The sequence below is a fragment of the Nanorana parkeri genome, unplaced genomic scaffold, assembly GCF_000935625.1.
Source record: "Nanorana parkeri isolate BGI_ZX_2015 unplaced genomic scaffold, ASM93562v1 scaffold709, whole genome shotgun sequence".
Taxonomy (NCBI): Eukaryota; Metazoa; Chordata; class Amphibia; order Anura; family Dicroglossidae; genus Nanorana; species Nanorana parkeri.
This window is the reverse complement of record NW_017306977.1, coordinates 778315-794034: the sequence shown is the minus strand read 5'-3', so window position 1 is coordinate 794034 and position 15720 is coordinate 778315. Positions and strand designations below refer to the sequence as shown.

At 40.1% G+C, this 15720-nt stretch overlaps 1 protein-coding gene across 4 annotated transcripts in view; it reads left to right on the top strand.

Annotated features, from left to right (window-relative positions):
• The window catches only part of MEIS1 (Meis homeobox 1), a 146424-nt gene that overhangs the window by 60091 nt on the left and 70613 nt on the right, over positions 1-15720 (top strand). For all 4 annotated transcript variants that reach the window (XM_018563904.1, XM_018563906.1, XM_018563905.1 and 1 more), the window contains one exon: positions 10698-10843. In XM_018563904.1, coding sequence (XP_018419406.1) covers positions 10698-10843 — 146 coding nt within the window. The remainder of the gene's footprint in view (positions 1-10697; positions 10844-15720) is intronic.

Here is a 15720-nt window from a genome sequence, read left to right as displayed (position 1 = left end):
GGGGGGGGGTTGACTTGTGGGTTGGGATACAAAATAGAGTTTTAAAATTTGGAGTCCTCTTCTTTTTTTTTGGGTTGCTGAATTAAAATTATTTCAGGAAATGCCCATAACAATGGGAACCAGGTGCTAATTTACTGAAGGATTTGAAACTCTTCACTCAATAAACTGTAACTGTGTTCACTTTGAAGTCACAGTGATGTGCAGATGAAATTAAAAAAAACAGGTATTTGCTTCTTACATGAATGGATAGTTGAACTGAATCTTAACTAATTCTCAACTATTTAAATAAACCAGCCTCTTAGTGTTTCTGACACTTGGAACCCCATTGTAAAAAAAACCCCAAAAAACTTCTCTGGTCTAAAGTGAGATCCAGAAATTGGTAGATGCTTGATTTAGAGAGCAACAGGAAAAGTGACACCTAGCGGTGTAGTTATAATTCCTTCATCCAGTGAAACTCTGTGAATGAAACGTTCCTAGTATACTTTCTTTCCAAGTTAAATGTAGAATCTGGAAAATACCGCATTATGGCCACCAGATGGAGGTGAGAATAGGAAATAAATACGTGTGACCCAATCACATTGATGCTTTTACTGACCTGGAACAAGTTTGCAGTTCAGATAAGTTGTAGAAAAGTCAGAGGTCCTAGCTTGTATAGTTGTGCTGTGTCAATGACTTAAACTAGCAATTTCTGTCATTGAGTCCATGGTCAGTCACAGCTTGTCAAGCCTGTTGGTGCCGACAGGGCTGGCCACGGCTAGAATTTTAGGCAATTCAGCAGGAATCGTATGAAATTAGTGACGTGTATGGCTACCTTTAAGAGTCAGCATCATTGCCAAGCAACTAGCATTATCTGAAGGAGTGTCAGAGCCTTTATGTTTCTTTTGTGAGGCTAAGTTGTATACATACTAAGCACAGGTAAACTGGTCTGTGTGCACAAAGTCACCATTTAGTAAATTAGAGAGAAAGATTGCTTACCATGGGTAATAAAGACATTATAGCTTTGCACAACATAAAACGACCCATTATAGAACAAGACATTTATTGCTAAAAATAGTTAAATAGTTCCAATCATAATTTTTTTTTTAAATGTAACCCGTAGTGGCAAAACTTCAAGAAATCAGTTAAATATCCTACTTTGTAGTGTGTAGATGACTATTTATTTTTCTTAATTATGTTTCATAATGTTATAGAGGAATAAATGAATCTGCTCCTAGTCCAGTCCATTAGAGTTTGCTGTGACAATTAAGCCTGGGTTTATGTAGTCATATGTGCTTTATTGTGCCTCTGCAGCTGTGCATGTCCCAAAGCAAGGGGCCCCCTAACAAAGTGACCCTTTTTTTTTTTTCTTTCCATGGTGAAAATGACTGTGCACCACTTAACTCTTTAACACATTACTCTTTTACAAGTTTTAAGCTCCTTTTACAATGCCTTATAAAAATGCCCTCAGTATGTTAATCGTACTCCAAGGGAATGCTCCTGCCTGGCACTTTCCTTACAAATTTTAAAACTCCTTGTTATCCTATCTGCTTAAACCAATCTCTTATGCTCCTTTTTCTCTACGATTTGCCATATTAATTTAGTTTTTATTATTTCAGTAGTGTCATATGCAACATTTTGCCTACTATATTAAATCTGATTTCAACAGTTTATTAAAATCACAACTGTTATTTGATCTTAACTTAAAAATTTTGACAGACATATACGATGTAAACAGGTTTCTGCTTGTTGCCAGTACGCTTAGAAATTCACAAGTAATGCAAGTGTTTTTTACATCGTTTAAGACAATCTGGCTACGTGTTGTCATCCTGCTGCATAGAAATTAGCATGTACGGCATTGAAAATGCTCACTATTGCTTTTATAGGATTTTCAATATTTTGGAATATCCATGAAATAGGAGGATTTTTTTCTCTGTGCATGTCCTGGGGTTTATTACCACCCACGTTAGGTTTCACTGTTGCAGTGGGCCCGGTGTGAACGTGACAGCAATAGATAGTTTATCTTGTCCCATTTAGGCATAAATAAGAGATCTGTCCATCTGTGTCAATGCCCATATCAGACATCAGATCAGAGTGAATCCAGCAAAGAACAAAAGAGATTGGAAAATCTAAATGAGTCGGTCAATTATTTTCTCAAAAATGAAAAAGGGTTGTTCGGAGAGGACAGAGAATGCCCACAGACATGCACATATTCCCCAACCTAACTGTAAACAGCCAGTATAGACAGATCTCATACTAAAGGTATCATTTATCAAACTTCAAAGCTTTCTCTCCCCCTTTCTGCTCCGATCAGCAGGAGTGATGAAAATCAGACTTGAGCTTACACAGGGCTGACTGGAGTGGTAGAAGACCAAAAGCAAGGTAAGTATATGCTTCTGGGGATGGGAGGAATAAAGCAAATCTATACCTTTGTCCTGCATGGGCAGAACACAAGCTATGATCAATGGGCACCATGTCATCGGGCAAATTTCATAGACATCACCTGGAAACAATCATCTGTCGGGTACTATTGCAATAATTGCTCATGGCTGGAAAATCTCTGACCAGCATCACTCTGTCACGCTTTGTGACTTTTTTGTGATTCCATTAGATTTTTCACAATAATGAACAATATGATTCAGCATATGTCCAGCCTACATTTACATGCTGGTGTGTGTGCATATATATATATCCAAGCCACTATCTTGAGATGTGTTGGTATCAGCCGGCGGGCTCATTCTACCAACGATAACGACGAGCTTCTAGTAGTGCTATAGTTATATATACAGTATAGTGTATATATATATATATATATATATATATATAACTATACAGTTTTACAAATGCATATTTAACACATCTTTGTGGTTGTGCTTTTCAGAGAGTTTGGCATCCCTCAGATTCAAGAATTACATTTTACAGTGTGGATTAAACTTTTACATTGTAGGTAGACTAAGCAGATTTGATACATTGTAGCATATATAATCTTGTTAGAACACACTGTTTTGAGATCTGGTACGAACATACTGAAAATGTTTGTCGTGACCTGGATATTTTTGTTAGAGGATTGTTCCGCCCTTCTCTAAATACCAATGGACTGTGGGAAGGAAGGTTGCTGGAGGAGGGGGGAGCTTTGACCTGCATGAGAAGGACCCCTGCTGACATGGCCAGTTTGACCCATTGAATGGCCTGAATACTATAAATGCTGCTTTATCCTTTCTTGAAAGGAACAAGATAGCATGGTCTAAATGCCTGGGTGTGCTTAAATAGGCAACTATGGGACATTTGATTTGAGCTTGTTTGAAATCCGAACCCCCTGACAGCAAGGGAGGTGGCACAGGTCACCTCCATTACTCTGTGGATATAGGCCGGGTCTCTTAAGAAACTGTCCACCTACAAACTTGCAGAGGTGAATTCCTTTCTTTGTGACTTGGCCTCTTGCTCTAGATCACGACTTATAAAATTCTGCGAAATAATTCCTAAATATCATTTGAAAGAACAAATGGCCCCGCTGAAAGGTTTGACAGTTTGACACACTGAGGATGGTTTTGATAGCTTGGGAGCTGAAACGAGGAAGGCCAGCTCTTCTCCTGCTTGTTATAGGCTCAATGTTTTTTAAATAGTGTCTAGTTGCTGTGCAGAGTTCTAGTGCTCCGAGCAATTTGACAGGCAATGAGTCTGCTTCAGTGATCCTAAATCCTTTTAGACTAATTTGTGAGAGCAGAAAAATAGCTAGCACCTTTTGGAGGCGGCGTTCAAAACAGAAAATCAGGTATTGCCAATTAAAGGGCTATTTCAAACAATCATATCAAGACAGATTACTTTAAACTTCACTGATAATGCCATGCAATGCCTTAAGTGACTGCTACTGAAACTTCTCTCTGCAGAGGCGAGAACTGAATACACCCAGCTCATCAGGGATTCAGACAAAGGTAGAGCGAGCCGGATCTGTGCATTGTAATGTTGCATATGGGCAAGGCAAATGCAGAAGATGAGCTTACTGTGTCCAGAATTGCCATAGGCCATTTTTAAGAGCCTCTGGCCTCTCAGTCACTGGCCTGCTAGTTAATTGCCACACAGACTCCATGACACATGGGCAGATAATATGACATTTTCAGTTTCTGTCACTAGCAAACGCCACACCGTGGCTAGCACTAGTTGCTAAGAAGCTGTCAGAATCCATTAGCAGCTGGCCAAAGTTGCCCTGTGGCACTTCCTCATGGCATCAGCAAATCGAGTAGAAATCACCCAGTGGAGCCTACTGTTATACTAATGAGGCTGTACGCCTGTTTATGGACTAGCATCATTTTTGTGATTATTTCCACCTTTTCAGTTTGCCTTCATAATTTGACTTCATTTGGCAGCAGGGGAAGTCAAATCCAGGAATGAAGCCTCTGACATTTCCCCCTTTCTCACTCTCGCTCTCTCTCTCTTTGCAAATGTGGTTCCTGGCTGCTACAACGTGGTTGTTATTTCACTGCACCTCCAGGTTACAATGAGGATAACAGCATACAAAAATTAACTGTGCTTGAGCATAACAAAGCTTGTCCTGTAAAAGCTGTACAGAGATACAGGATTATTCCTACGGTATGTCTGATGCATTATGCTGCCCATGCTCTATGCAGTTGTATGCAAATGAAAAGTTTCAGGCACTGCCTATAAACAGTAGCACTTCTGATTTCACTAATCTTATGAAAGTCTGATACTGTATGGAGAGAAGTCATTGCATCCGATCACCTGCCTCACTGCATATTGATTGTGGTTTTTGGAAAATGTCAGCCAATTCTCTGCTAATGGAACCTAAATAAGCTAGTATGTAACTGCTTGTGGACAGTTTGCCTGACCTGTCCTAAACAGTACATTTACATTATGGGTGAAAAATTAATCTTCTGACCTTTGGTACTCTGTGATTAATATTCTCTAGGGCTGTTAATCTTTTTGATCGATTAAAATTTTTTTGATTGATAAAAATGTTTTTGAAACTTTCTGCACGAGCGCCAGCGAAGGCATTGGCCTATACACATACAGCACAGCAATGAAGTCATAAAATGAACTAGAATCACACTAATCCAGCACGTTATTATTCTGAGTTGCCCCACTCAAGCGGCGGCCATATTGAGTGGGGCACGTGAGATTAATAACGTGCTGGATTAGTGTGATCCTAGTTCATTTTATTACTTCATTGCTGTGCTGTATGTGTATAGGCCAATGTAGTTGGATCTGTATGTTTGTTATAAAAAATCAAAATAATCGATTAATCGATTAACAGGAATTTCGATTAATCGAACACGAAAATTTTAATCATTACCAGCCCTAATATTCTCATGATAAGAAGAACTTTGAAGCAACAAAAATTGTTAGTATCATTTGTAGAGTTCTGCCATCAAAATTGAAAAGTTCTGGGGTTTCAGCATACGATCCATTCACAATAACGGCCTTTGGAAATGTTGACATAATATACTGCAAGATTGCTTTAAATATAGGTGGTGCATAACATACACTAGAAAATATTTGTTTGATTATCAGAGAGGGGAACAAATTCTTATCTTCATGTGGAGAATCATAGTATGTCAGGAATCATTTTCAGTAACTGATGGTCCCACCAACCAAAGTGAGGAGGCTCTGACATCTCAGCAAGGAAAAAAATCTATCTCCTTTAGGAGTGGAAATTAGTCCCTTTCTCTGATTTGCTGAGAATTGACTGCCTCCATCAGCTTGGTCCTTAGTGTTGATACATGGGGCCAGTCTGAAGTGGATGAAAACAATCTGGAGAGTAAGTAAATGCTATTTTAATGCTTTGCAGTGCTTACACAGTATTATGGCTTAACTGTATAAGCAATGGTAGTATTGCACATTTACTGATATCTGCAAATCCTAATTTAAGCATTAGCAGGCTGTAGCTGAGAGAGGGAGAGGTGATGCCTCAAGCCCCTAATCTAACAATCTCAAATTATCAAAACATTTCCTGACAAAATATGCCTCCTCGCTGTTTGCTTTTTCTTCGCTGTGTTTCTCTAAGTCGCGTTGGACAAGAGCAAGGTTTATTGTTTTAGGCTTTTCTGAACACGCATCAGTATTTACACTGGATTCTGAGCATTTGCTTCCAATGAAAATCTTGTCTTGGATTACGACTCAGCAGTGTAATTTCCCTCCCAGATGGGAGCAAAGTAGCTATATTTGCCTAAAAACAGTAGGAAGAACAAACTATGTATTAAGCCTGGGCTGTTTTTGGCTTGACCTAATGATGTAACAGAAACCTTTTATTTGGGATAGGTCATTGCCAGAGATGGAAGGAGGGGATCTGGCTGCAGCTTGAAAGGTTTTCTTCATTGTATTTACATAAGTCTTCACTTACAAAATTCTGTGCTTAATGCTTCTGCTTTCATAAAGCAGAAATAAACAGGAAAGCTTCTGGTGAGTGTTCTACATGGAATGCAGAAAGGCTTCCCTCTCCTAATGGAGTATATAATTCAGGTGCCCTTAAGGCATGCTTTCAGGAATTCTTTTGCCTGAGGTAATGGGAAGCTCAGGCTGTTTTAAGGTCCTGATTATCTATTGATGCACAAAGCTTAATAAAAAGTCATCGCTTTCAGTTGGTTGTGGATATTTTTATAAATAATCAATTGCCCTTTTTATTAGTACTATATTTAAAATGTGGAATTTATGCATTCTAATTTTAAAATGGTGGTGGATTTTAAAACCTACGCTCTAGGATTTGAGAAGGGGGTAGGGGAGAAAGAGCTGAAGTAAATTAAAGAAAAAAATATTTTGCTGTTTAATCAACAAATGTGTGTTTCTTTTCAAATAGCTCTCCTTAGCATATAAAGTAGATTGGCTCATTGAAATGTTAAATGCAGATGATTTGCTTCTACGGCTCTTTGCCTCTTTGATGCAGTTTTAGATTTTCATGGTTTTAGAGGAAAGAATAGGAAAAGCCCAACACAAACAGCTCAGGTTGGAGATACTAGTCACTTTGTGAATGCCATTGTTATGGTTTCACTAGACTACTAGAGCACCAACCACATTGTAGTTGTTTGATCTAATAGGGACTTCAACCTATTTTCTTTGTTTTTTTTCTAAAGTATTTGCCAAAAGTAAATATTAGATGAAGAGTGTATATAAACACATTTACTTTCTTTAAAGTTCTGTAGCTTTTTATGAAAACTTTAGAAGGATTTTCTTATTACATGTAATTCCATTGTTTGTTACTATATGTAATTTACCATAATTCCTGTGTCTCCTCTGAAAGTTTTGCATTGTAAGATAGCTCTCGTAGTATAGTAGAAGAGTTACCAACTAGTGAAGCATACTTGTAACATTAAAGCATATGTCAAGGCAAAATAAAAAACCCCCCACAAATTTAGTACATTTCTAGAATACATGCACCGTTCTCTATGTTTTATCCCTTTAAACACGTTGCAAGTACCAAAAATAATGATTGTTGATGTGCCAGAAATAGTGTTCTCCTACATTCCTTTTTGACATGACAGCAGAGCTCTGAATTCTTAAGTATGTGGTGCCAACTCTGCCTACCTAATTTCTGATGGGTTGTAACGAACACAGACCTATCCGCTTCTACACCCCCCCATTTCCATAACCCCTCCTTTTGCACAAGCGAAAAACACAGAAATTACACTGGCAAGGTCGTCGGGTATTTTTTGCACTGATTGGATAAAACACTTTAAATTGCATATTTAGCAGACCAAAAAGAGATGCAATTTAAGGCTAGCTCCACATGGTTAAGTATACAGAACTAAATGACTTAAAGGAGAACTATGGCCTAACCCTTTTTTGGCAAATGTTCTCTTCAGGGTCACAGGAGGGCACATACTAATGTCCTCCGGTGACCCAAAACTCAGTATATAGCGTGCTATTGCCCGCTATATGCGGGGAGCACATAGAGCCGCACCGCAGCCAGGACTGATCCCGACAATACTGTCGAGATCCACTCCACTGGCTGATTGACAGCTTTCTCTGCCTCTCTAGAAGCAGAGTCAACTGTGCCCACCCCCTCCCTCGTCCATTCCTCCCATCAGTGCTAGAGAAATGGAGAGGGGATGTATCCCTGCAGGGAGTGGTGACTGACAGTCACCGCTCTCTGCAGGGAGAGGAACGTGAAGTCAGCGATCAGCGGTATGTATTCGTTGACTTCTCGATCAATAGAGCCGACCTGTGACAGCTTCATTGTCAAAAGTCGGCTTGAATTATGGGGATGAGTATTTTTTGTTCACCCCATAATTCTCCTTAAATACAGACTTCTTCATCAATGGGAAAGCTGCTAGTTGTTGACTGCTAAAATGTTGCATTCAATGTTCAGGCTGTACCTAGCCATTGATTTCAGTTGCCTCCCTTGCCGTGAGAGCATTTGGAGAGAGGACAGAATTCTGAGCATGACAGGTGAATACAGTTGCACTGTATTTCCAAATGTCACACCATACGAATGTGTGCAAAGCATTCGTAGTTCCTATCCTACCTTTTGTAGCTGAAGGTTTGTGAGTGCTGCAAATGTCTGTGACCAATCTATGAATGTCCCCAATTTCACATATTGAAGTAGATTGCGGCAGAATTAACACGATCTGTCGTAATTCAATAGTGGACCACTTTTTAAACAAGCGCACCTATCTGCCACAGTTTCACATCATTTGACAGTGTTGCAAATCTGCCACACTTTCACATAATCAGTTGAAAATACACGTGAAAAGCGATAGGACACATTTTACCACATAAAATGTGAAATTATGATAAATCTGTCAGATTTCTACGACTGACTAGCAAACTGTGGCACATTAACCAGTGCAGTGGCTGCATCTATATTGATAAATGTTCCCCTCTTCATCTCCATGTGTATGTAGACCTAGTTCAATGCAGAAGGGATTTAGAATAATTGTGGGCATGACCTGAAAGGCATGTATCAATAAATAAGGAAATATTGAGGAGAGCAGAATAATAGGTGAGTTTATATTTATACTGTAAATAAGTGCAATGTACATAAGAAAAATAGCTGCGTTCATTATTGGCATCTCTGTGCACTAAACAATTTTCCAAATTATTGTCCCTTTAAGCGACGAAAATAATTCACTATTACTGTGGGTAGTTCTATTCCATCTTGACTATAGATTCAGATTTTTCTCACTCCCACCTAGTAGCTCCAATTTGCAACCATGTGTCTACTAGCCGGCTGTTCATTTGCATATCATTTGCACTTTCTTCAAATTTTTCTCAGAAGTAAACAACAAATACATCTTATTCCATACATTATTATCGTGGATGTAAATTGTTACCCATTTTCTTATTGGTTTCATTGCGTAGCACTAAGGTTAGGTGGCCACAAACACGTGATGCAAACGAATATGGCTCTATATGACAATTTGAGCAGCAACATCAGGAGATAATAAAAGCTGTATGGCACTGGTGCTGCTTGCTCCCAAACTTCTCTAATGTACTTGCTTATCAAACAGATTATGGATAGGTATGAATTCCTGTGTGCTGATTGGAGGATTTTTCCTGTGCACTGAAGTATTTGGTTTTTGACTGAGCATTTCTGATAAAACAATGCGAGAATGTATAAATCATAGATTTGAATTCTGTATCTGCACATGGTTTCTTTTGTTATTATTGAAAGAATTGCCCAAGAAATGTGTGTGCACTCATATAACACCCAATCATATGACTTCTGGCCCATCAACACTAGAACCATCCATCATATGCTGCCTCTAGATATCCTGTGCTGTCTGAAGTTGCCTGAAGTTGTCTGAAGCTGTCCATAAACAGCCCTATAAATGGATGAGATTCAGCAGATAGAAACATTGCATGTAAAAATTGAGCCATGTGTGGGTTAAAAGCAAAGCAACGATTAGGACTTTTTATTGCATGCAAGAATTTTCAAAATATTGCAAACTCTATTTCTGACTGAACAGTGTTCATCCCCTTTTTATGAGGAAAAGAGACTGAACCATACACCCTTGTGAGTTGGGGAAAGCCTAGTGTCAGGTGCTGGTATAGCCCTATTCTTGTAAGCAAATTAAAATCTTATACCAGCTGTTATTCACGCTAAGAGATCCCCAATTCTATGGCTACCCTTAGTTCATAGAAGCAAAATTAAGTCAAAAGCTCATGTTTTATAATGATGAACTCACTCGGAGATTTTTATTGGGTGTGGATAATACTTGGTGGCAATGTTTCAGAGGCGTACAGCCTCCTTCATCAAGCCAATCTTGAAACATTGCCACCATGTATTAACCACACCAAATAAAAATCTCAAAGCGAGTTTTCCATTGGATATTGTCAGGAGTAGAAGAAAGTCTCCCTTCAGTTGATTTTGCACCAAGTTGCTATTGCCACATTCACTTGCAGTGCTTGCAGTTTTTGTTGCTCTGTACTGTGGAAATATTCCAAATGATAACTATAGCAGTATGTTTTTGTTTTTTAAATAAATTATATCCTCAAATTCACATTTTGGAGCTTTCAGGCTTCACCTAGAAGCGCCACATCTCTTCCACACATAAATTATAGGCAGCTCTTTGCAATTTGGGTTGAACAATTTGTGAAGGTAACCATCAGCGGTCTTTAAAGATGGAGGATTTGTAGTTGCAATAACCCTAAAACTGACATATTGTACTTATGGTTTAATTCTCTATGTCAGTATTACTGTTATATTCTATGCCTGCTCTTCTCATTTCAGAGCAATCAATAAATGTATTCTGTTCTTTTTTCATTTACAGGCGATGGGTTGGACAACAGTGTAGCCTCACCGAGTACGGGGGATGACGATGACCCAGACAAAGACAAAAAACGTCACAAAAAGCGTGGTATCTTTCCCAAAGTGGCCACAAACATCATGAGGGCGTGGCTGTTCCAACACCTAACGGTAAGTCTACTCTCAGACACTTACTGCGGTTAACTTATCAGTACATATGCTGTACAAGCTAGTTTGATACGTATTAAGTGAACCATTGATTAAAAATACACCTGATATTAGAGGAGCACTCTTCATTATGTCTGCTACTAAACTAAGGAGGTTATTCACAAAGCTGCCGAAGGATCTAGCTGTAGCTTCGGCTGATCCTTCTGCTAGCTCCGGCCCCAGGACCCCTTCGGCTCAGTAGAACCAAAGGGCTGCTGTATGGGCTATTCACTATAGCCCGTACAGCTCCCGAAGTGGGCCGAGGGACTCAGTCGAGCTGAAGGCATTTGCTTTGGCTCGACTGAGCCCAGGGGAAATTCGAAGCTGGCCTAATGACAGCAGGGCGGATCCAGCCGTTATCTCACGGATGGCTCCGGCCACTTGCAGATTCAGAACGGCTTCCCTGGTTACCTGGTAATTACACTGAGAACTCGTCAGAGCCATCACAGTCGGAGCCATCACAGCGGCTCCTCCAGGTTCTGTGTGCAATGACAGGACGGCGTCCCTGGTTACCTGGTAACCAGGGACGCCGTTCTGACATTACACGGCGGCTTTGCCGGGTTCTGTGTGTAATGACAGATGGGCGTCCCTGGTTACCAGCCCATATGTCATTACGATGAGAGCTTAGGAGAGTGATATGAAAGCTGAGTCTGCTAAGCTCTCATCTTAATGACAGAACAGCCTCCGCTGGTTACCAGGTAACCAGCGGAGGCTGTTCTGTCATTAGGATGAGAGCTTAGCAGAGTCGGCTTTCATATCCCTGCCGGCTCTGACAAGCTCTCATTGTAATGACAGCTAGTCCCAGCCAATAGAAAACAGTTGGGCGGAGCTAGCTGTCACTGCTAGCTCCGCCCAATCGTTTTCTATTTCTATTCTGCTCGGTAACACCAGAGGTCACTGCTGTTCGGAATCTATGAGAATAGGCTGAACAGCAGCGAGTAGCCTGCCGGAGGTATGGCTCAACCGATCCAGATGTTGTCCAGATGCTGAGTCGAACTCCTTCTGCACTTCGGGTCGGCTGAACATGCCAAAGCCACTTGATGTACGCCTGAAGTGAATAGGTGAACAGCGTTCGGCCTACGGCAGCTTTGTGAATAACCCCCAAAGCAAAACAGCTTCCTAGCATATTAAGGGCCGGATTAATAACATCTTATTGTCCATGGCCAACTGTGCCCTGCCCCCGTCTCATCCAACTAGAAACATTTGTTGATCATGTAGTTGATACAGGGCAGCCATCAGGGGGTACGGCCGATACTCACGTAAACCGGGTCCCTTACATGACTATCGGCTAACGGTGAAGGGCGAGGAGGCGGAGGCCTGGCCCTAGCAGCGCAGGGCCCCAGCATTGCCGCTCCAGCGGCTTTGAGACAAGCTAGGGCCCCATCAGCGACGATGCTAGTCTGATGTCGGATACTGATAGGTTTGACAGGTTACCAGCTTTTTGACATTTATTCCTCCATATCTGATTATGTTCCCAGTCCCACAGCAGTGGGCTGATCTTTGCAATTCTGCAATAACAGCACAGAATATCACAATGCATGTCAACAGGGATGGTAAGCTTAAGTTTTTTTGGGAAGTAGGAAGACAGGAACTATGACTACATATTATGAGCGGTATCCCAGAACACAACAAAACTCTGAGATTGCTGGGGGTGGTGCTCTAACTGCACATTCATCTCTATGATTATTTACCAAACAGCCCCAGATATTGTGACTTCTTCAGGGGCCCCAGTTCATCTCCTTATCCATGCTGCCATGCACTGTTCAGAGTGCCATACAAAGCATCCACACCACATGGCAATTTCCTGTCTCATGAAGCAAAAAGGGTCACTCCACCACAATTAGGCACTATGAAAAATGTGGTTCCACTAATATAAGCAAAACAGTAGCACTGACCTGTACTGGAATTGCATCAGAAGTTGCAGCAGATCTCAGAAGTTTTAGTTGAACACTAGAACAAATAGTTCCTTCTTATGTATAGAAAGGTAAAGCAAAATCCTAAAATAGACACTAAGCTCTCTAAGGGATTTAGCCATGGACAGGATCTCTTGGTGATGCTAAGATTACAGGAAGTAATATAAGTGGGACTGGTGATGCCAATGGAGGTGCAGTTGGTGTGAAGGAGTTCGTAAATGGTAGAATAAACGGAGACAAATCTTATAGACAAGGAGTATAATATATATTAGGTGTCCTGCAGGTTGCTGGTATAGTCTCTCCAGTCGGTATTATTACAAAAGGTCATAACATATGTGGAGCAAAACTGATAAGCATTGCTAGGGGCCCAAACTGTTTCTGTGCATGGGCCCCTGTGTATTCTATGTCTGAAACTTTAATGCAGATTTAGGGCCTAAACTAATGTGCTCAGTTTAGTGTCTTTTGCTCCAAAGCAAATTAATTTTAAGTGCCATTATCTAATTACATCAATACTAGACACAGCCAACATGCAGTCACCTCAGCATGCGACATTAATATTTTGTAGGCTGGTCCTATGACAATTATTATACATCCCATGAGTACACAGAGTACTGGTAAAAAGGGGAAACTGAATGTACATTGCAAGATATAAAAAAAAAACAAAAAAACTTTCTGTTCCTGAAAGGTTGAATGCCATCCATTGACAGATGAACAGATCTAGGCCTTTGTTTGCTTTGTAATGTGTCCTCTAGATAGATAAAAGAGCCATGGTAACATTTGCTGTATGATAATAATAAATCTGAAGTTAAACACTTGTAATAAAAATCCCTACACTTATTTGCATTACTATCACTAGATAAATATTTACTTAAGTTCATAGTGAGAGTTATGTTGCTCATTTCCTACATCCAAAGGAAATCAACAATGTGTAATAATTTCTTCCTGTGTGCTCCCCAGAGGCTAGTAAAATATAGTTCATTGTCTGAATAGGTTCGGAGTGGTTCATTCTGTGACCAGGTATCACTGATTCACAAATAGATTGTGATCTCTGTGCCTCTGTGCTGTACATTGCCGAAGTACACATATGCTTATTTTTGGGGCATTAAGCCTATCTTTATTAACCTTTCTGTTTGTTAATTTGCATCATAACCAAACTTGTAAACATATAGGTGCATCATGTCAGTGCATCTTATACTAAAGGCTTTTGGATCATGCTTGTTAAAGAAAAAGGAAAACATAAATAAAATTTGAATAATTATTATTTATGCTGTTTGTTGATTGCCCAGGATTAGTGATATGCTAATTTGAGCATTCCAAAAGATAACAGAATTTTATAGCTTTTCTCATGTTAGAAAATCTATGCTACCAAACATTGAGACATTCCTTTTTGCCAGTCCAGTGGTGTTCAGTTGCATGCTTGTCCACTCTCTTGGCACAATCACATGTCAGTTAATAGTGTTGTTACTAATACATGCAGCTGATCAATCATTTTTGAATGAACTCAGAAGCATCTCAAACCCATGTCAAAAGCACATTGCATTTGCCCAACCAGTTGACACTGGCCCTAAGAGTGGAGCCCAGAGTTCAGTTCCCATGAGGGATGCTATTTTTGGGGTATTTATATGTTCTTCTCTAGTTAATATGGGTTCCAACTCCCCAATCATCTGTCCCCTTTGTGTATGACTTTGTCAGACACATTAGATTGTAAGCAAATTCAGGGAAACTGACTGGTGTAAATGGTGTTACTGGAAATGCTGCTGTAAAATTGGATAGAAGTATTTGATTAATAATCTTTAAAAAGTGCCTTTTCCGGGTTTTATAACAATGTTTGCAGTAGGTTTAGTTGTTCATTAATGAGCAGATCCAGCTGTTTAATTCTAGAATATGATCATCCATATGGATATTTAGATCACACAGGGACAACTACTTACATTGGCAGAGATGATCATTGGACATTGTTCTGCCACAGGAGGGTTTTTCATAATTATTAACAAATTAGTACTGATTTGGTTTAATCTGTCAACATTTTTATGATAAATAACTTTTAGATGTCATACTGCCAGACATAAGCAATGAAGCTATTTTGAGCAGATCCCACCCCTAACCATGTCATAATAATATAACAAAATAAGTAAATAAAACCAGAATATGTTAATATAGACAGCATTCTTTCTGTTTTATTTATAACATCCAATGGACTGCACAATGCACCAATTACAATAGAGAAACAGGAGAGCCATACAATTTATTTAAGCTGCATAGAGACTTGTGACTGCTCACTCCCCCCTCATGTTTTCTGCATTATCCAATAATGAGTATAGTTAAATTATCTTACCCTCATGCACTAGGCACAAGCACTTGAGTGCATTGTACAAGTTACAGTGCTATGATCATGGGCACTTTATGTTGTATTGAAAAGTAAATGCGTGACATGCAGACATTGATTTGTTGCTTTAGTAATAAAGGCAGGGCATTTTTTTACCTTAATGCATTCTCTGCATTAAGGTACAATATGTCCAGTACTTTCTGTGTCCCCCATCACAGCACACTTATTGTCAGTGCCATTTGTCACCACCTCTGTTCCCCGAAGTGATCCTCCATTCCGAACTTCCTGGTTGCGGGGGAGGAGATTGAGGGCAGAGGAGCTATAGGCTCCTTCTGCCATCAATCAACCTGTTGGGCGGAGAGGAGGGACGTGGTATGCCGCAGGGTCGTGTGGGTCTATGGACGCATACAGCTACTACAGGCAAGGCCAGGAACGAGCATGCACGGATGCCTCCACAGCAGCCGCTTAGCTGATGTAGGCACCCATGCGGGGGGCGGGGGAGTCAGTGATGCGGGGACAGAGCTGTGCCTTCCTTCCATACAAAAAAAAGAGCAAAGTTTAATGTCACTTTAAAGGAGAACTATGAGGTGAGTGATTTCCAC